This window comes from Primulina eburnea, chromosome 6, assembly GCF_022965805.1.
Source record: "Primulina eburnea isolate SZY01 chromosome 6, ASM2296580v1, whole genome shotgun sequence".
Classification (NCBI taxonomy): domain Eukaryota; kingdom Viridiplantae; phylum Streptophyta; class Magnoliopsida; order Lamiales; family Gesneriaceae; genus Primulina; species Primulina eburnea.
In genome coordinates, this window is record NC_133106.1 from 26536465 (window position 1) to 26558271 (window position 21807).

The 21807-nt window shown below is 35.3% G+C and overlaps 3 protein-coding genes across 4 annotated transcripts; 1 reads left to right on the top strand and 2 right to left on the bottom strand.

The window, feature by feature from the left end:
* Nucleotides 1–2221: 2221 nt before the first annotated feature.
* On the top strand, nt 2222–7330 carry LOC140834000 (neutral ceramidase 2-like). 2 transcript variants are annotated; one of them, XM_073198565.1, is made up of 11 exons: nt 2445–2626; nt 2738–3109; nt 3281–3348; nt 3435–3489; nt 3674–4018; nt 4672–4933; nt 5029–5299; nt 5369–5494; nt 5958–6021; nt 6344–6513; nt 6672–7330. In XM_073198565.1, the coding sequence occupies exons 3-11, from the start codon at nt 3307–3309 to the stop codon at nt 7218–7220; spliced, it is 1884 nt and encodes a 627-aa protein (XP_073054666.1). In that variant the 5' UTR covers nt 2445–2626; nt 2738–3109; nt 3281–3306; the 3' UTR covers nt 7221–7330. The 2 variants fall into 2 exon arrangements, with proteins under 2 accessions (XP_073054665.1, XP_073054666.1); XM_073198564.1 differs by lacking the exon at nt 2445–2626 and adding an exon at nt 2222–2413 and having other exon boundaries at nt 3281–3489.
* Nucleotides 7331–8421: 1091 nt separating this feature from the next.
* Nucleotides 8422–10597, bottom strand: LOC140834001 (proliferating cell nuclear antigen). Its single transcript, XM_073198566.1, has 4 exons — nt 10150–10597; nt 9267–9419; nt 9076–9173; nt 8422–8961 (listed from the first exon to the last, which is right to left on the bottom strand). The coding sequence occupies exons 1-4, from the start codon at nt 10466–10468 to the stop codon at nt 8740–8742; spliced, it is 792 nt and encodes a 263-aa protein (XP_073054667.1). The 5' UTR covers nt 10469–10597; the 3' UTR covers nt 8422–8739.
* A 6710-nt stretch (nt 10598–17307) lies between these two features.
* LOC140834003 (FT-interacting protein 4-like) lies at nt 17308–20087 on the bottom strand. Its single transcript, XM_073198569.1, has one exon. It carries the CDS (start codon nt 19757–19759, stop codon nt 17408–17410), a length of 2352 nt encoding a protein of 783 aa, XP_073054670.1. The 5' UTR covers nt 19760–20087; the 3' UTR covers nt 17308–17407.
* Between the last annotated feature and the right edge of the window lie 1720 nt (nt 20088–21807).

Genomic DNA, 21807 nt, shown 5'->3' on the forward strand with positions numbered 1-21807 from the left:
ATTATGATTAACGTACAGTACGGTCCCTTCATCTCATATATCCCGATCGAATCTGCAACCATTGGTTCATCGAGGGTTGCATAATAATTCGATAACTATGTGATAACTATAATAGTGACATCGCGTATACTATTTGAGAACCCCTTCTCTAACGTACATCTCATACTCTGGCCAGAGATTCCATGAACTATTATTTCATCATATCACACAGGGTATCCACACCCGTAGATGAGTGGTGAATCCCCGACTACAATGCACTTGCTCCTATATGTGTCGCAATTGTACCCAACCTCGTCACCTGATGACCCTGGAGCCGGTAAACGAGTCAAAGCACAGCCCTAGCATATAGAGTCTCAGTGTTGTCCTGGGTCGTAAGGACTAATGGTGTACAATCATAACCACGGACTTATCCTCTCGATGAATGATAACCACTTAGAAAGTTCGAGGGAGGGTTGTTCGGTATAATCATCATATGACTACCCATCTGCATGTTTGGACATCTCTATGTCTTTACCAAGAAACGCAGTACACAACATCACAGATGCTAGTCTCAAGCTCAAGCGACCTTTATCCATGTTTTAGGCGGCTGAATCGACTAGGAACGAATTTATATTATACAGTGTTTACAAACGAGTTTCAACATCGAATTACGATTCATTTGTATTAAAGTATAATCAAGGTCTTTATCTATGTTTGATAACATGGGTATACAAATAAAGAAATAAAAAATCATGAAATAATGAATTATATTAAAATAAAGATCGTTAATTACAACTGAGTCAATAAAATCCCTAGCCAACAGTTGGCTTACAGGACATCTACTCTAACATGTTTTGCATGTACTTTTATCAGACAATATATGTACTTAATATGATCGTTTTATACAAAAGTATACTTCATTTAATGACATTATATGAAGCGTACAAGATCATTTTATTATTGTCTTTAACAAAGTATGCTCTTGAATTCATGTACTTTTAACGGGAAAAAAAGTTGTTCATTATTGAGACGGTCTCACGGGTCATATTTTGTGAGATCGGATCTCTTATTGAATCATCCATGAAAAAGTGTTACTTTTTATTGTGAATATTGGTAAGGTTGACCCGTCTCACATATAAAGATTCGTGAAACCATCTGACAAAGACTTACTCATAAATGTATTACCATGTGAGAGCCAAAAGCGCAAATTGGGACAATAACTCTCTTGTATTTTGATTTTTTTTATAAATTCATTTTTAATATATAATATTTTCTCAAACACTAAAAATTTTGGTTTGGACAGCTTCCAAAAAGGGGAAAAAACATAAGATGTGGAAATATTTAATAATTTTTGTTGGGTAATTAATCACCATGATGATGAGTCCACTAACATGATATAATTTCCACGTCTCCTTTGCAAGATTCAAAATATCATCTCCGATCGCCACGGAGCTATTTCGGATCTAACATTGATCTATTCGTTAGCATTCAGAGTTAGTCATATATTTGAAGTATGCCAAATTTTGCCAATCAAATATTTTTACTATTATTATTATTATGGTGGAATCCTCTGCATGCCTTGTATATTGATATATTTTCGAGTTGACCCACGATATAATAATATATAGCGCTCATATAAAATTTCCCACTAAATAAAAACAAAATAAACTTTATAAAAGAAACAAAAATGACAAAAAATTGTGTGAGACGGTCTCACGGGTCATATTTTGTGAGACAGATCTCTTATTTGGGTCATCCATGAAAAAATATTATTTTTTATGCTTAGAGTATTATGTTTTATTGTGAATAACAGTAGAGTTGACATATCTCACAGATAAAGATTCGTGAGACCGTCTCACAAGAGACCTACTCGACAAAAGTATTAAGACTCGCGTGAATTTGAAACAATATACATATTTTTTTAGATATATATCAATATTTGATATATCAACTTAAAATCAGAGAAATTAATTTAAAGAAATTATATATATATATATATATATATATATATATATATAGAATAGTAAATGTAATGGTAGCAACAATAATATTAAATTTATATTGTTTTCTCTTATTATATTATAAAAAAAATGAAAAATAAATATTCCATGCATGTGAATACGATCCTTGTATGTAAATATTATAAAAAAAATGAAAAATAAATATTCCATGCATGTGAATACGATCCTTGTATGTAAATATAATATATACAAACGCCGAACAAAATAGAACCAATCTTTCATGGCTTTTATTTGTATGTATTATGTATTTCCTTCACCTCAAATATGTGGAATTCCGTGTGTGAACTCGACCCAGCCTGCCTCTCCGATTTTGGCATTTTCTCACTCAACCTCAATTAAAGCTACTTCCTGCCTCAGATTTCACCTCAGAACTCTTGAATCGTTGGAAGATTTCTGGGTTTTGTTTTTTGGCTGTAAGTCATATGGATTATACTGTTTTTTTTTTTTGTTTGCTTTAATTCTATGAGTGGATTGTTTATTATCAAAGAGTGTTTTCGTACATGGACTGGTTCGAGGATAGTTCATCAGTGATTATGATCTTGTGAGTTTTGAACATTTTTCATGGCGGTTAAAGAGATTGCTATCATGGAACTTGATTTAATCGTGTTTTCCCCTTCTTTTTGGTGGTATGATTTCTTAGAGAGAATACAAATGAAATGTGATCTTGCTTTCTCAATGTGTGTGTGTGTGTGTGTGTGAATTCTTCTTATAGCAACAATATTATGTCTCTGGTGTAGGAAATGTTGAGAAGCGATTAAAGAATGCAGTAGCGGCTGGACAGCTGGTGTCCTGACTATGGCGACATTCGTCTCGGTGATTTGCTTCCCTATTTTGTTGTGCCTCTTGGTGGGGAATCTTAAAGGGGTGAAACCAACTTCTAGTTATTTGATTGGGCTTGGAAGTTATGACATGACCGGACCAGCAGCAGACGTCAACATGATGGGATATGCTAATATAGACCAAACTGCTTCTGGTGTCCACTTTAGGTTGCGAGCTCGTGCCTTCATCGTGGCGCAGCCGCAGGGGAACAGAGTCGCATTCGTAAACCTTGATGCCGGGATGGCATCCCAACTTGTGACAATAAAAGTACTTGAGAGATTGAAGGCCAGGTAGTTATCACTTCCTAATCAAGTATTGCTCTTTAATATTTTTAATCTGTGCAAGCCAAATGTTATTTGTAACTTGCGGTTTCATATTGTTACTTATGGCTCCTGTATTTGTAGTTTGGTTAATTTCGTGCTATTGGATCGATCTGATATGAGGTTTTTTTGCTTCTCCAGGTACGGAGATCTCTATACTGAAAAGAATGTTGCCATTAGCGGCATTCACACCCATGCTGGTCCAGCAGGTTATCTTCAATATGTTGTGTATCTTGTAACTTCTCTTGGTTTTGTGCGGCAATCATTTGATGCCATTGTTGATGGTATCGAGCAGACTATCATTCAAGCTCACAACAATCTTCGACCTGGGTCATTATTTGTGAACAAAGGTAATTGAGCTCGACTTAGCCCTCGTAGTTGTTAAGCAAAAAGTAAAAAAATTGTAAGCAGTAACAGAATAAGGTTCTCTATCTCTTCCTTGAGTCTCCACAATTAATTTTTTTAGTTTGTGGTCTGCTGTTGCTTTAAGAGGATAGGCATATCTTATTCACCATATGTAGCACTAAATTACAGGGGAGCTTTTAGATGCTTCCATTAATCGCAGTCCAAGTGCTTATATCAACAATCCAGCAGCAGAACGCAGTAAATATGTGTACGATGTTGATAAAGATATGACCCTCTTAAAGTTTGTTGATGATGAATGGGGCATGGTCGGGAGTTTCAATTGGTTTGCAACTCATGGAACTTCTATGAGTCGTACAAATGGTTTGATAAGTGGTGACAACAAAGGAGCTGCAGCACGTTTTACGGAAGACTGGTTTGATCAGAATAGCAAGGGAAGTGTGCATTCTGACAACGCAGAGGCAAATGAGGTTTCTCGAAGAGTCTCAAACATGATACCAGCAGTGGAAGATAGCTGTAAGTACTCTGTTTATTATTTTGCAGCACTCTTAAGAAAAACATGAATTTCTTTTGGATGCGTGTTCTTCAAGTAGAAGAATTATAATAGGGGATCTTTGTTCCTGGCTTTCTTTCACTTTTCAACATAAAGGGATGAAATATGACTGAACCTTACCATGCTATCGTATCATTAGAAATGATGATAATGATATTATTAGTTGTTAAAAAAAGTAGTTGGTTTTTTATAGAATCAGGGTTTTGTTTCCCCAAGCTTTTCTAGTACGTGCCTTAAAAATACGACCGGTCAATATTTAGCCACTGCATCATGATAAAAAAGAACAGTTTGCTTGTTAGAAAAATCATGGCAGCTTTCTAAGAAGCTCATGGAGTAGGTTTCAACACCATCATCGCAAGGCTGTTATCGTAACTGATTGTGGGCTGGGAAGTTTGCATTTTATTGTGCTCTTTTGTGAGCCTGAAGTCATTGAGGATGCTCTTTTGTGAGCCTGAAGTCATTGCCTCAGTGCATTAGGAGAGATTTATCAGAGACTCCTCTCCTACCTAAACTCATATTCTGGGTCTACAGCTCTACGGACTAGTTCTTTGGTAACTAAAAAAAGCTCTGCATATTCTCCGAGAGGTTAACCTTTTGTTTTCTTGATCCTATGCAGACCATGATTTACAAGAACTTCCTGCTTCTCATGTGGGTTCGGGTAGATCAACCACCAAGTTTATGAGCAATGCAAGACGTGTAAGAGGTGCTCTCAGTCAGGGTGATAGGCCTAGATTTGTATCTGCATTTTGCCAAACCAACTGTGGTGATGTTAGTCCAAATGTGCTTGGAGCCTTTTGCATAGATACAGGCTTACCTTGTGATTTTAATCATAGCACCTGTGGTGGAAAGAATGAGTTATGCTATGGACGAGGACCAGGGTATGTATAATTCTACATTCGGTACTTATGACCATGTGAGTACGTTGCCATGATTCAGGTCTAGACTAAAATATGATCTTTCAACTTATTGGCAGGTATCCAGATGAATTTGAATCCACACGCATTATTGGAGAAAGACAATTCAGAAAAGCAGTAGAACTTTTGAATTTGGATTCAGAACAATTGAATGGGATGATTGACTATCGCCACACTTATGTAAATTTTTCCAATCTTGAAGTGGCAATTCCTAAACAAGGAGGAGGCACCACTATGGTAAAAACCTGCCCTGCAGCATTGGGGTTCGGATTTGCTGCTGGTACAACAGATGGACCCGGCGCTTTTAACTTTAAACAAGGGGACAACCAGGTAATGCAATTGAATTTGTTTTCAGTAGTTAATGTTCTCATTTGTTGCATACTAATGTGCTGTATTTAGGGGAATCCATTCTGGAGATTGGTTCGCAACTTACTTAAAACACCATCGAAGGAACAAGTTGACTGTCATGCACCAAAGCCTGTTCTGCTGGATACTGGTGAAATGAAGGAACCTTATGATTGGGCGGTTAGTGATAAATTTTCAACTGTATTTGTTTATATGATTATGACCTCGAAATATTTTCTTGGTTTTCAAGTAGTTATATGAAGAAAGTAGTATAGATTGATCAAACATATCTATCCTACATCTTCTAGAAATAGTGAGTTGTGCCTCTGATTCAAACCAAAAATGTTCTCACTTGACAACAGAGCAAGGGAATGGAGCCATTTTCTTTTGATTTGAGTAGAGATGAGTCTGGTTCTTCGTGATAAGATTCCTTAGAAACTATTGTTCTATTATCACGTAAACAAGTAAGGCACCGGAGATTCGATTGTCCAACTCGAATTCTAAAGATTTCAAAGAAATCAGTTTCCTGTTTCCAACCCATTAACATTCACTCCCCTTCACAAATCAAGCATGTATATCTTTTGGTGATGGAGCAGTTTATAATGAACTGAACAATGGTTATCTTGTGTCTCCATGTTTACAGCCTTCAATACTTCCAATCCAGATTCTGAGAATAGGGCAGCTGATCATATTAAGTGTACCTGGAGGTAATGGCTCGGCTTCTCTTTTCTTTTCAAGATAATTACATTTTCACTTACAAATCTCGTCACACCGAGATTTTGAAAATGCGATAATAGATCATGAAATTCCAATCATCTTTAAGTTCATTTTTGTTTAGACAGTTTACTTTTTGTAATTGAGATCTTTTTATCCCATTTGTTTTCTGTATTTCATGAATTTAAGGAAAAACTTTTCCAAACAAATTGTTTTCCCTTTATTCTTTTACCTTGTGGTTGGAGGGGGCTTGAACTGTGTTAACTTGTTTTGAGAGAATTAAGAGTTACAGATATCCGTGCTTTCTTGTGCCAGAATTCACCACAATGGCGGGAAGACGGCTCCGAGATGCGATGAAATCAGTCCTGCTAACCGGAGGTAGCAAAGAGTTTGGTGACAATGTCCATGTAGTGATAGCTGGGTTGACAAATACATATTCACAATATGTGGCAACCTTTGAGGAGTATGAGATACAGAGATATGAGGTCAGTTACTCCACCATGGCATTTAAAGGATGCTGCATTTAGTCTTATGTTCATTTAACCGTAGGTTTTGGAACACAGTTCTCCCTCCTTAAAGGTGTAGCCTACAAATGATTTTGTTTTCCTGATGTGTAACTTATGACTTGTTTCATCGATCTCAGGGTGCATCGACGCTGTACGGCCCACACACCCTGAGCGGCTACATTCAGGAGTTCGGTAAGCTTGCAGAAGCCCTTGTTCAAGGGACATCAGTCGAACCAGGTCCACCACCCCCAGATATGCTACAAAAACAGATAAGCTTGCTACCACCTGTCGTACTTGATACAACTCCTATCGGTGTAAAATTCGGTGATGTCAGCTCAGACATACCACAGAACTCCACTTTCAAGAAAGGCGACAAAGTGACAGCAGTTTTCTGGTCGGCGTGTCCAAGGAACGACCTTATGACGGAAGGTACCTTTGCTCTTATAGAGATTCTCAAAGGGAACAAGACCTGGGAATCAGCTTATGACGATGATGATTTCTGCCTCCGGTTTATATGGTCTCGACCAGCTAAACTTAGCCCTCAAAGTCATGCAACTTTAGAATGGAGAATACCAGAAACAGCTCCTTCCGGCGTATACAGGATCACACATTATGGTGCTGCAAAGGGAGTTCTGGGATCGATTGAACATTTTACAGGCTCTTCCCGTGCTTTTGCCGTAGCATGAGACTATTTAATAGGACGTGATATTTGTGCACCAAAAATCATTAAAGACTTTCCAGTTTATTCTGTACTCCATAAATTACATAAATTAATCTTTACATATTGTTCTTGGTTTCTTCTATCATATATTGGAGAAATAGCCTCTATGTAAGATAGTCATTGGATTGAGATGGGTTCGAGTGCATCGAGAGAACAGAATTCGCCATTTTTCTTAGACATCCGGAGAAGGGGATAGCAAAGAATTTGCCATTTTTCTTATAATGTAGGACACTTGTTATGTCTCGTCATCTAAAATTATTTATGATACTCATCCCCTACCGAAATCCTGAATGGTAGTGGTGAGTGTACGGCATTATTATCTATCTCAATCAAAACATATATATTTAAATAATGTTTACAAATATATTTTAAAAACGCTAATAGACTTTTCCTTTGAAAATTTGAAACACTTGGTAAGATTTTTAAGTGTAGGATAATTTTGAATTTTTGGATGAAAAGACGAAATTGCCCTTCCCCTTCGCGACGGCGGTCGGTCGGTCGGAAATGGTGGCAGTTTCCTAAAAATTAGCGACGGTTTTTGAGAAACCGTCGCCGATCTGGTTTTGAATTATTTTAGTTACTAAAAAATTTGACATTTAGCGACCGTTTGAAAACAAACCGTCGCTAAACAGCTGTCGGCCGGCGGTCCATCGCCTATCGGCCGGTGCTCGGCCGCGGTTGGCGGTCCGTCGACGGTCGACCGGTGGTCGGCCGGCGGCGGTTGTGGAGACGGCTGTCGGTGGCGGGAAGTGGTGGTGAGTTTGAATTTAAGAGAAGATAAAATTGAAAAAATAGGAGGTATTAAGAGTGGATAAATAATCCTAGGGGGTGAGGAGGTATTATTTTAACCTACTTAATATAACCTAATCATTCATAGGAGAGATTGACTTGGTTAAATAATCACCCCAACCAAACGCCGGATAGAGTAGATAAAATTATCTATCCTACCCAATCACCCCAACCAAACGTTACCTTACAAATACTAACAAAATATAACTCAAAATCAGTCAAAACCAAATTAAACTCACATCCAAATTTTAAGTCAATCCTATCAAATTTAAGCGTGAAATCTATTACTATACAAGGCGCACATAGAAAGTACCATGGCCTCATGGTCAAATAATCAAATCCTTGATCTATTCTTAATCTACACTGGATCACTGAAGTATTCAACAGCAAATTTTTATAATAAAGAATTTACTGTAACAGCTGTGCTCCCACTTCCATCCTCTCGAAATTGCCATTCAACAAAACCTTGTTACAGTTTGAATTAAAGAACATGGGAAGATATGATGTCAAGTCAAGAAGGTAAAAGCTAGTACTTAAAATGATGTGCATACATGGATTCAAAACAAGATGCAATGAGAAAGGAGAAGAAAATTCACATAATTCCAGTCATTAACAAGAAAATGAGAGAAATCTCGATCTGTGGCTTGGAAAGTAACTGGTAGCCTAATAAAATTATAAAGTTCATGCTGATAAAACTAGGTGTTGTTCTCTTCATCCTCTTCTATTTTGGGAGCCAAGTAGAACCGTATATAGCCCATCTCTGCTATCTTGTACTCCACAACAACAGGAAGCTCCGAAGACAAGCTTACAGTGACAGTGCTGGACAATGGAGTTGCCTTGGTAAAAGAATTCAAATACCTAAGAGCAAACGTTAATGAAACTGGCTCGTTCATCTCAATAACAGTTGCATCTTCAGGCTGCATGACATAGGAGAAAAAATAAGGGAAAATAATCTATTTTCTAAAGATGGCTGAAAGGGTGTTAAGCTAGTTATTTTACTCTTAAGGAAAAAAGATAGAAATAAAACTAACCTTATCAACAGTCGTGTTCTGCCTGCAAACAACATTTGCTGTTCCTATGTCACCTCTTGTTGAGAATTTTACACCTTCCTTTGTGACAGAGATCACAACTGCATTCAGCATTCAAACCAAAGGCCATATTTAAGTACCAGTAGCTTACAATCTAACATTTGTTATTGCATTGGAGAAGATAAACAACAAACCTGTGTCACCAATGGTACTAAGATCTTTACAGATTCTCGCAAATTCGGAAGATGGCATCCGAACTATAGCATGGTACTCAGCTTCAGGAATTCCAAGATGCTCACTGTCAATGTCCATAAGCTTCATCTCAAAATCTGCAATTTTATCTTGTGCTGCGACATAAAAAAACAAAAGGGACAAAGTACTAAAAAGGATTAACTTAAAAGGTTGAACAAGGAAATCAGAAAGGAGAGAAGAAAACAGTGTATATGATTTAAAATTGGACAAGGCGTATAATTTAAGAGCTTCTGCGATCCAAAAGCCACTCACCGTAGTCGACCTGAATAAAACCAGATCCCTTCAGTCAAACCCAACAATGATACCTCAGAATTACAACAGAAAATGTGTACTTCATTCTGCCACTCATATGTCTTACTTATACTTCCCCTTTCATTTCATCCTCCCACATTCAACAAGTTGATGACTTTGGTTGCAATAGCCAATAAAAAATTTATAATATTCGTATATTCATCTTTATGTCCTTTGTACAAATAGGTCAAGGAAACTTTTCCTTCATTTTTTTTAGATTCTAGCCTCCCATCACTAAATTATCAAGAAAATCAAAACCCATATTCAAGGCTCGACTGTCAATGAATTAACCCATATGTTGTATTACAAGATCTTACCAAACATACATCAGTTGTTTAGCTTCAAATGTTATAAATTATAAAAACTTGATCTGGTCTTCATATATTCATTTACCAAAAAAATGAGAAAGAATGCAACCTCAGTCACCAAAAATATACCAGAAAAGTGCAAAAAATATTATCAAACTGTTCACCAACTAAATCTGCAATAAAACTGCAGCACATTAAAACCTGAAGAAGCAGAAAGGAAACATACTGGGGCTCTCAAACATGAAGGTGACGGTATCGCTACCGTCATCAGCTTTAATTGTTATGATGTCATCATTCCCGGCGCACTTCAACATCTTTCCCATGTTATTGAGGTTCATCCCCATGGACAGGTTGCGGTCGCATCGGTAGTGCTCGAAGCCCTCGGATCTAAGCAGAAGCGCCACCAGCGCCACGTGACTCGAATCCATGGCCTGCAGAGAGAACCCAGTTGCGGAGCAGTCGAAATTCGCTTCCGTGACCAGATCTTTAATCGCCTCCATCACCTTCTTTAGCAAGCTCCCCTGCACCAGTCTGAGTTCCAACATCTTAAGGAAATCGATCTGAAAAAATCCTTTCCGAATTCTCACCGTTGGGAGTAGGAAATGAGCTTCCCGACCAAATTCGTGCGGGGAATGGAAATAGAAATATAGGTAGTTTTGTAATTAGGGTTTATATAATCCGTATATATAGAAGTCCAGCAGGTGGGAATGGATTGAGGTGTGCTTGAGAAACTAGGGTTGTAATTGGAGGGAAAAGCGAAATTAAAAATATTTTAATTCCCGCCAATAGTTTTTAGATGCAAAACAATTATACCTTTTTTTTTTCTTTTTGTGTTTGCATAAAAATATAAAATATAGTAAAATTTATAAATTCTTAACATTGAAATTTTTTAGTTTTGGTTAATCATGCGGTAGACAAAAACTTGTGTGAGACGGTCTCACGGGTCGTATTTGTAAGACAGATCTCTTATTTGAGTCATCCATGAAAAAATATTATTTTTAATACTAAGAGTATTACTTTTTATTGTGAAAATTCTTTTAATTTATTTTTTCATTAGCAAAATTTTGGAGAATAATAAAATTCAAAATAAAATATTAGAAATTGATGTGTATTTTCGAGAAGAATAATATTTTTTAAAAAATTGGAAAATCAAAACAATAATTTCACACTGTATTATGACGTAAAAAAATTTCTCATCATGTTTTAAAAATAAAACATTTCTTATGAAGTAGCACAAAAATGAAAAGAATATTGAAAAATGACATAAATCACCCTCAATAATGGAGAAGCATAGGTTCAAACCACCACATCACCTCGATAATACAAAAATTTATAAGCAAAAACTTGTGTAAGACGGATCTTTTATTTGGGTCACTCATAAAAAAGTATTATTTTTTATGCTAAGAGTATTACTTTTTATTGTGAATATGGGTAGGGTTGACCCGTCTCACGGATTATGATCCGGGAGACCCTCTCACATGAGATCCACTCTAATTTATATTATCAAAATGAATTTTCAAAATGTGACAAATTGAGAGAATTTGAGAAATAAAAGCTCGGAAAAATCCGAGACATTCCTCGGATTTGAAGAGAGAATAAATTCTCTTCCATAGTGCAAAACACCATGGATAATAGCAGAAGCTGCAAAAGTATTTTGCAACGTCCGCTGCCAATATGCTACCTATGTGGCAACGTGGGCAGCGTCCGCTAGTGCGAATCCAAAACCAAATGCATTACTCATATATAAATAATATATTCTTAGTTTGTTTTTATATTTTGGTGGCTATATTATTGTCGGAAACTGATCGGTCAAATATAGTATTTCTTATATTAGACCAAAGTATTATGATATGTTATTTCGTTGGAGTTTGTTCAAACTGTGCATAAAATATTATAAATTGATCCAATGAAATTTACTGTGAAGTTGTCAACAAGGGAATAAATGCAGTGATCGTGTAGTGCAATCATAGACAAATGACCATCTTTAAAATGTCATGATGATGTCGTAAATCCCAAAAAGTCAAAACATATATGTTGTTATGGACCAACTGTATGTGAGACATCTATTCCAGTCACCAGATCACCATAAATTGTTAGACCCTAAATTATCTTAACATCTCGTAATATCACAATAGTTTCACCACATTTAAAATGAAATGTGTGTATCTAACGTCGTCTATCGTTCAACAAGAGCAGTAATCAAATGATTGTCAAACACTCGAAAATCACATTGTAAAACCCCATAAAATTTCATAGGATTTAAGTATTCAGGAGATGATTGTGTAAATAATTTCCAACATATAACATCCAAAACAGAATGTCTGATTGCTTAACTCTTACAATATCATCAACAGTTTTTTTTTTGAAACTGTTGATGACATATATGTTGTTTATAAGTAGAGAACACTAAGATTTTTTGATTTTCGATTTTCTGTCATTCTGAAATAAGAAATGAAATAATACATATAAAATTAAAACTTTAAAAGTTATTAAGCATAAATATAAAAAGTAATATAATATTTAATGTATGTACAAAATAAAAAATTGAATATTCACTTTTAATATAAACAAATACTTGTTCTTGAATATACAAATATTTGTTTTTTTTGTTTGATTATTTTACTATTTGTTAACTTTATTTATAGCAAAGATTTGAGAATGAAATTATCGAACTACATCATCCACTTATACATACACTCTTTAGGAGTGCTGAAAAAGCTGCGGTTGGACCAGCAAATTTTGCAAAGTCTATAAAAAATGGTAGAGTTTTGCAGCAGTACTGCAAAACTCGGGGTGTTTTATTTTGTAACCCTGTTTAAATATTTTTTAAAAAAAAATAGGCTCATGTAGTGTATTTGTTCACTATATGGGGAGGTCATTTTTTTTTAAAAATGTTGACCAGGTCTATTTCCCCAAATATCCTGCGAAACGCTACCATATATATTATTTTTAAAACTACTTTTTTAAAATTAATAATAAAAACCCTATGAATATGCATATTTTTTTTAACTTCAGTGCGCTGCCAGCCATGTCCGCTCAGTCCTCAGCACCTCCAGTCTCAACATCAATAAATTGCTCACCTGAATCAATCATACATAGTGAGTCTAAAAACCCAACACACCTGAACCATAATAACAAGGTACATATACATATCATGCAATAGTGAAAAGTATTGTAATTATAATACTTTCATGATCTTCAAAAGCATGAACTTACACATAGCCATGAATATAAACATAAATATATTCAAATCAAATCATTACATACGTGTTAGTTTTTTATTTATTGAATTTAGATAATTAATTGTTACTTTTGTATCAGATGATGTTCGATGTATCCATGTATGTATAACCATGGTACCTGACCGCGGGGACATCAGCGACACTATCATCCGTCAACTGACCATTGGCCTTACATGTTTCGTGTTCGTGTTCATATTAGTCACAACCAAGTCACCTCCTTCAAAAATGTCATCATATTTATCATTTAATAAAATTTCATGCATATACATAAATTTTTTTCTTGAAAACAAGCATGCAATGTATTTTAACATTTTCATTAAAAAATTTCCATATTAATGTCAAATAAACGTTTTAAATGTGAATTTACAGTTGTTCGGGTACTGTCAGGACTGCTAACTCGATTCGGGTGCAAAATGACTATTTTGCCCATTAAACCCTAACTTGACCATTTTACCCCTGAATCTTACAACTTCTACCCGAAGCTATCCAAACTTATCAAAACACCTCAAAACATACTTATAATCATTTCTTAGACGTAAACTCAAGCACATGCACTAAATTCAATAATTTGTTTAAAACTTGGACCGAAGTCCCGGTTTTAACCCGAATCAAATCGTAACGCAACAAACATTCTCAAACTTAAACCAATACTTAACCACGCCCTACAAGACCTTAAAAAACCTAGACCAAACCTTTTAAAACTCTCGAAATGCACCTGGAAGTTGCTGGAATTTTCTGCACTTAGAGGGATGAAACCCTAGCATTGCCCTAGCCTCAAACTCTTGACCATAGACCAAACCAGCTTGGACCAGACACCACCGGTCCTTCCTAGCCTACAACTGGACTATTTTGGACTGACCTAGTTGTGGCCCCTAGCCCCATGCACGTGGTCGTGCGTGATTCACCCGAACACCCCAAAACCGCGCCACAACCATGCCTAGCTTCCTTGATCTGCTCCTAGCCCATGACCAGCTATACACGAGCCACCCTAGGCCATGTATCAGACCCACCAGGGTCTAATCCAAGGCCTGGAACGACCCTTACACCACTGTATCCCTCATATAATTCGATCAAGCCAACTCTTTTCCCAAAACATGAAGATTCGATCGACCACCTACAAGAACGTGTTCTAGCTCGGATGTTTCCACAAAAATCCATGATAAACCTGTTGTAGATCGTCCCCGAACTAACAACCTGACAGCCCTCCAATCATGTCAAATAAACGTGAGAGGCAAGTGGGAAAAATTCAATATTTTCATGTATAAACCATGTGGAACAATTTTATAATAGTAAATCTATAACATGACATGCAAGATCGATCAAAATATGTAAAATGATGTGAAAGATGATGAAACGAAAGTTTTTGGGCATGCCCTGGTGATGAAATGTTCGAAAAATCCAACTAACGGAGTGAGGGACGAACACCGAGGGGACGAGATCACAACCCTAGCGATTTTTCTTGGAAGAAAATGTGACAACCTGCTGGATATGGAGGTGTGCGGCCGAGAGGGAGGGTTGGGGGAGGGAGTTTAGGGTTTGAGTGAATATTTGATAATAAAATGAGTGAGTATTTGGGCCTAGGTTTTTAAAATAGTGAGGTGTAGTGGGCTTGACCCAAAAATCTATTAACACAAGCTCATTAGGTCCAATAACACGAACGTAAAATATTTTGTTTTGATAGATTTTCAAAAATATGACCCAAATCCTCAAAAAATCCATTGTTTTACTAAAAATTGAATATCGGTTTAAAATATAGCTCATCGAGTAAAAATACCACAAAGATCACATTTTAGAAAATTACATAATAATACATCATATATTAAATAATTAAAATAACAATTTAATAAAAATATTTTCTTTAAATTGTCACCGATCTCCGTTCCTCGTTCGAGCATCAAATACCGTAAAAAACCCTAATTTATGCAATTCTAGTAAACCATGCCATATAATCATAAAATCCTGTCATAACCATGCATTAAATATATTTAAAACATTTAATTAAGCATTTTTAATAATATCCTATATTTCTATGTAGTTACGTTATATTGTTTGAATTTCTAGACCTTACATTCTAATTAATATTTTTAAAATAAATTTTGGTATAATTTTAAATAAATTCATGATTATTTTTTTATGTTTTTAGGGTTTTTATAGTTTTATTACTTTAGGGTTTGAATTTTTATCCGGTTCTCGAAGGATTAGGTGGTCTAGCCTGAATCTATCATATGTTTATAAAGCAAAATTTGTGTGAGACGGTCTCATGGGTCATATTTGTGAGACGGATCTTTTATTTGGGTCATCCATAAAAAAATATTACTTTTTATGCTAAGAGTATTACTTTTTATTGTGAATATGGGTAGGGTTGACCCGTCTCACAGATTAAGATCCGTGAGACGGTCTCACATGAGACACACTCATGTTTATAGTTGTGCGAACAGCTAAGAATCTATCATATTTTCGACCTCCTTACGATGTACATCATTTTTTTGAGATACATCTGCTCAAATTTTAATTCTATATTAAGATACGTGGATTTGAAAGATTTGCTTTGACCAACATTTTATTATTATATTATAAATAATTGTTCGGATTTCAACATTTTATTTATTAATTTTTAAATTTTGAATCAGTCGAAATGGAAACTGCACATTCACTATATACAGAAATCCGAGCAACAAATCCTCACATCGTTACAATTCCCAAGTATTTTTTTATAGATTCGTAAAGTTCTTTTTAAATTTATAATATTTAATTAAAAAAAACCCCAATTTCATATAGAAATTTGACCATAAAAATTTCTGAAAACCACATATAATAAATATCTATAAGTTAATAATTTTGAGAACATGGAATTTTATTAATTTAGATACGTATTAATTATTAATTAATAATTTATTATTTTAAACAGTAATTTTCTATCCAGCAAGAATAAATTTGATTATATAAACTGTTTTTAATAATCAAACAAAATTGATTATGTTGATTAATCAAACAAAATTCATCGTATGATGTGACTACAAATCATTTGAAACCAATTACACGAGAGGAGAGGCTCCGCTCTATATAGACAATTACTATTCTTAAATTTTGTCCAATTCGATAACGCAACACCAATTCTTTTGAAATATATAATGAAAAGTTAGAGATAAAATTCAACTATATTTAATTTTTTGAGTAGGTCTCATGTGAGACCGTCTCATGGATCACAATCTGTGAGACGGTCAACCCTACCCATATTCACAATAAAAAGTAATACTCTTAGCATAAAAAGTAATGTTTTTTCATGGATTATCCAAATAAAGATCCGTCTCACAAAATACGACCCGTGAGACCGTCTCACACAAGTTTTTGCCTAATTTTTTTTTTAAAAAATCAATAGTCGAAATCATATTATATTAAAGATAGGTCTTGTGAGACGGTCTCACGAATCTTTATCTGTAAGACGGGTCAACCCTACCGATTTACACAATAAAAAGTAACAATTTTAGCATAAAAAGTAATATTTTTTCATGGATGACCCAAATAAGATATTTATCTCACAAAATACGACCCGTGAGACCGTCTCACACAAGTTTTGTCTAAAATTACATATATAGACAAAAAAATTGTGTGAGACGGTCTCACGATCGTATTTTGTGAGACAGATCTCTTATTTGGGTCATCTATGAGAAATTATTAATTTTTATGCTAAAAATATCACTTTTATTGTGAATATCGGTAGGATTGACCCGTTTCACATATAAAGATTCGTAAGACCATCTCACAATAGACATACTCCTTATTAATTTAACAAAATTAATTATTTAGTATATTGGTCCAAGTTGAGACAGAAAAAAATATTGTTTTTGAAAAAACTACTAATTTATCGACTATTAATTTATAGAGATTTTATGTTTCTAAGGTACTTGAATTATTTAATCTCAGTCAAAAATATCATATATCGTTTCTTTTTTTTAAAAAAAAAAAAACCAAAGATATTATAGAACGTATTTGTGAAAAATATATAAATTATAAATCTATAAACATGTACGAGTTATCAATTGTTTTTTCAATACATATTATATTTGAGGTTTTATGTTGCAATTGAAATTCAGAAACAATGAATCAGCATTGAAATATTTATCAAAAGACAGTACTACAGACAAGCTCGAGAACACAATACTAAATAAACTAAGAAAGGTTTTTTACTTTAACTTGCATCCAACCAAACCAACATGGCACTAAATCACAGATAAATCATTCTCACAACAAGCTGTCTGTTCTTGCTGGCAACCTCCTCAAGAAATTCATTGGATACGAGGGGAGGCGATCCCGGAACCGGGGATGTCTCATCGTGTAAAATCCGATGATGGTAACCATGGTTTTGGGAGGAGTTACAAATAGTACCACAGAAGCAACCAGACACAAGATGAGAAATAATGCAGTTGCTCTTGGATCTCTCCAGCTGAGTAGATTGTAGAATCTCTCCACTTGGGTGGCTAGGTCACCGAAAACGGTTTGTACACGTGAGGCAATAGCTCTTAGCCTGTCGTATCTCAGTTTCAGCAAGTCGTTCTGCTTTTGTGACGTCGGGAACGTGTCAAACTCCTCATCTAGTTCGTCTATGTGAGCCGTATCAGCTTGAGACAGCCTGACATCCATGTGAGGAGGGTTCCTTGGCCTCCGGCGAAACTTCATCGCACCGAGGAGGAAAAGATAGATAAATATGATGCTCATAATATACCGTGGGAAGCAAACCAGGACAAGGAATAAGAAGTGAACGATGATAGTGAGGAAAGGTTTTTTCCAAGAGCATATATGATCAAAACATTTGCTAAGTTTAAGTATTGCAGAAAAGATCCCTGCTATCCTGTAATGGTTGGCTTTGCTCCTTCTCACACTCCACATGTTTGATCCCACATCAAGCATGTACTCCACTACTTCCCTTCTCAATGGTGGCTCGGCCCGGCTCAGCCTCGTGCAGACTATTTGTGTAGCTTGGTGCCTAAGAATGTCGATCTGATGGCAACTTAGGGGGTGAAGGTAGTGAAGATTTGGTAGCAATGGCTGGGAATACATTAGCAGCATGTTGAACAAAGATGTACAAGAGAACCTCACAGCTAACTGTATTTCACCCATCTTCTTCACACCGGATGGTGCCAGGACTATAAGAGGGTATGAATGCGTGTACACCCGATCAGTCTCGAGAGTAGACAGCCGAATCCTCACCTTCCCAATTCTCGAATCCTTGGTACTCCCATTTACTCCCTGCAACTGGCAATTATCAAACACACCAATGGTGATAACAGTACAAGGATCGAAAACCTCCCATGTGTATTGCTCGTTCCATTTCGGGCTGAAGCTGTCGAGAATCGTTCTGGTTCTGATCCATTTTTGTCCATACTTGGCCACGCAGAAAGCATCTGTCACACCCCGGCCTTCCTTCGCCTTCATTGGCATAAGGTTTTGAGCATTCAAGATCCCCAGTTCGAGCACACCAATGGCTGGCTTCCAAAGCTGTCTAGCCGTCGGCCTCAGATCGCTACTGTAATGAGTTAATTCATCAAGAACATGGTAACCACCCTCCAAACTGATCCTCAAGTGCACCTTGCTGTTTGTTCTGCCCACAGCTCTCTGCCCATTTTCTGAAACTGCATTCTTCTCAAGATTATACCACCTGCTAACCGGAGGCTTGAAATCCAGCCTCTTCTCCAATCCCTGTATCGGGATCGTACACTTTCCAAGAACCTCATCCTTGTTAGGTCCTACTTTATCCTCAACACTTAAAATCAACTGTTCGTTAAAAGGCTCCGCAACAGCAAACATCAAATCCTCATTCCACAAAGGATTAGCATTCTTGCTTTGAGAAATCTTTGTCCTCAAGCTCATATTACTGTGCACCACTCTCACAAAAATCTCCGGTTGCTGCCGATTCCTATCCCCGAGGTGCAACTCTTGCGCCTCGATCACATTAACTCGAACATACCAAAGCCTAGGCGACAGATAAACCTTAGAACGGATACTCGTGACACCATCTCCATTAACAGCGGATACATCCAAGTGCCAAGCTTCCGGGAACGCCTCATCTGCCTGTGACCCGACCCAAAAAGCAAGCATCACCTCTCCAGCCACCCTTTCGCCCCTCCTGTTCTCCAATCTATACCATTCAGGCGCCAATGGACTGTCAGGAGGCACCCTTCTCGGAACATCAACAACATCAAACACAACCATTCCAATCAAATCATCACCGTTTCTGGCCTTATCTTTCACTGAAATCTCAATAATGGGAACCTGGACTCGATCTTTTAAGATCGAAAACACTTGATTCCACATGGGATTCGACACATTCTCGAAATGCCTCGTCACAGACTTGAACCCTCCAAGCTTCACCTCCACAAACGGGTCGGGGCCGCTGTTTCCATCCTTCGCAAGCAACCCCATTGCCTTCACCACTCTCACGAACAAATACTCCATTTGCTCCACCAAGTCGTACGTATCATTCCCAGATACCCTGCCCCCGCCGAGGCTCGGCCTCGTCTCCCTTAAATCAAAATCATCTTCACGGGCTGTGTTTACGTCGCCATTTCGGTCCTGATTCCTGTTCTGGTTCGCCATCTCGTCAACAATACTGAAAGCTGAGAGGTTAGACAACCTGCAAACCTTCTGAAACAACGATAAACAATTCAAAAACACAGAATTTGAAAAAGTACTGTTCCGTTCCTTTTTCTAAAAACATGGGATATGGGATATCAAGAGTTTAACCAAACGGTTACATAATAATGAGACATCAATTTTCTTGGTTTTTAAAAGCCATTTAAATTACCCGTCGAGAAGAAAATATTTGAAAAATGAACAAAATATGATATGGGAATTCCTAAATTGAGCGAAGGAGAAGAATTTCGTTGCTGTTTTTCGAGAAAACATGCAAAAACAAGAAAGAGATCTGGAGTCCCTTTCGTTCGTATCAAGGGATGTAGCGTAGAGTGACAGGGCTACCAATAATGGGATACATACTGCAAACAGTCTATACTCTGTCGCCACTCTCATTTCATGGCGCGTAACTTATCAATTATATAATATTATTATATTTATTTTAAAAACTATATGATGATCCTAAATTTAATTATCACCTAAAGTACATAACTAATTTTTATTATTATATTAATAAAATAAATAAAATATAACTATTAAATATATGTCATCATATTTCTAATGTATTTTTTTCGGACCATCGAAACAAAAAAAAAATCATATTTTAATTTTTCAACATATTGTATGGATAAGTTGGAATTCAAGAAAGTGTTCAATACAAAAATTATAAAAAGTGATACGGTCTCACAAATCTTTATATGTGAGATGGTCAACCCTAGCAATATTCACAATAAAAAATAATACTCTTAGTATAAAAAATAATAATTTTTCATTAATGACTCAAATAAGAGATCTGTCTCACAAAATACGACCCGTGAGACCGTTTCACACAAATTTTTGCCTTATATTGAACTTTTTTCGAATTCTAAGGATCTATACTAGATTTTGAAAAACTAAGATGGCGGTTATTTTTGCTTCGATGGTTCGAAAACAATATCTAGAGACTATGATGATAGGTATTTATTTGTTATATTTTTATTAATATGATAAAAAAAGTAATTATATGTTTAACTTTATAATTATTTATCAAATATAAATTTTATATAAAATATTTTTTAAAAAAATATATTCAATAAAAAAATTTATAAATCTTGAAAATAGAAGTATTAACTGAATGGAATTTTGAATGGTAATTAGACTTTCAAACACTTTAAATTAAGGATAAATTTGATTTTTTTAGTTGAATCATGTATCCATTTTTCAATTTATAAATAGTTAATGTACCAATTAAACTATTTACAATAGTCTATGCACCAATTTTTCAATTTTTCAATAATTCATATACCAAATTAAATTTTACAATATATAGATATATCAATTTTAGTAGTAAATATAGTACGTTATAATATTGTTTTTTCCCGTATTTGACATTTTACTTTATTATATTTTACTTTTAAAAAATAAAATTGAATAAAATAAGTGTAACGTGAAGAGTAGGTTTTTGGGCAGAAATAGTTATGCTGAGAATCTCATTTGATAGTGTGATATAAAAGTATATATTTTTTTTAAAAATAAAAATTTACGGTAAAATATAAAAATTTCAAACTCACAAAATATATTAAACTATAAATTTTTATAAAATTTTCTCCACTCAATTGTATTATTCTTTACAAATTGAGAGACCTATTTATAAAACTTCTTTGGAAATAATCCAAAAATAATAAAAAATTACATAAATCATCACACACTAATTTTCAATATTTACAACTCTTATTTTGCAAAAATTCAATAATTTCAACTCTTTATTTTCAACAATTTTGAGCATATTAAAATTTTGTATGAAGTAAAATTATATCAGAATAAATTTTCCAATCAACTGTAATGTTTGAGTATTTATTTTCATTATATTTTACTTTTCATAAAATTAAGTTTAGTTTGAAGAGGAATATATTTGTGAAAAAATTGGTATCTTTTAAAACCAAAACAAAAAGTCATTACAAGATTTCACAATTAACAATATAATATATAGTTTTGAAACATTTTTATGGAAGTTCGAAGATAAACTCTTTTAC

What these genes read in the sequence shown, in the direction of transcription:
- LOC140834000 (XM_073198564.1), top strand. Translation starts at nt 2,796, where the DNA reads ATGGCGACATTCGTCTCGGTGATTTGCTTCCCTATTTTGTTGTGCCTC. An exon ending in CTTGAGAGATTGAAGGCCAG is followed by an intron (nt 3,110 to 3,280) that starts GTAGTTATCACT and finishes TTGCTTCTCCAG; the next exon opens with GTACGGAGATCTCTATACTG. An exon ending in GTCATTATTTGTGAACAAAG is followed by an intron (nt 3,490 to 3,673) that starts GTAATTGAGCTC and finishes ACTAAATTACAG; the next exon opens with GGGAGCTTTTAGATGCTTCC.
- LOC140834001 (XM_073198566.1), bottom strand. Translation starts at nt 10,468, where the DNA reads ATGTTGGAACTCAGACTGGTGCAGGGGAGCTTGCTAAAGAAGGTGATG. An exon ending in CTTCATGTTTGAGAGCCCCA is followed by an intron (nt 9,420 to 10,149) that starts GTATGTTTCCTT and finishes TTTATGTCGCAG; the next exon opens with CACAAGATAAAATTGCAGAT. An exon ending in TAGTACCATTGGTGACACAG is followed by an intron (nt 9,174 to 9,266) that starts GTTTGTTGTTTA and finishes TGCTGAATGCAG; the next exon opens with TTGTGATCTCTGTCACAAAG.
- LOC140834003 (XM_073198569.1), bottom strand. Translation starts at nt 19,759, where the DNA reads ATGGCGAACCAGAACAGGAATCAGGACCGAAATGGCGACGTAAACACA.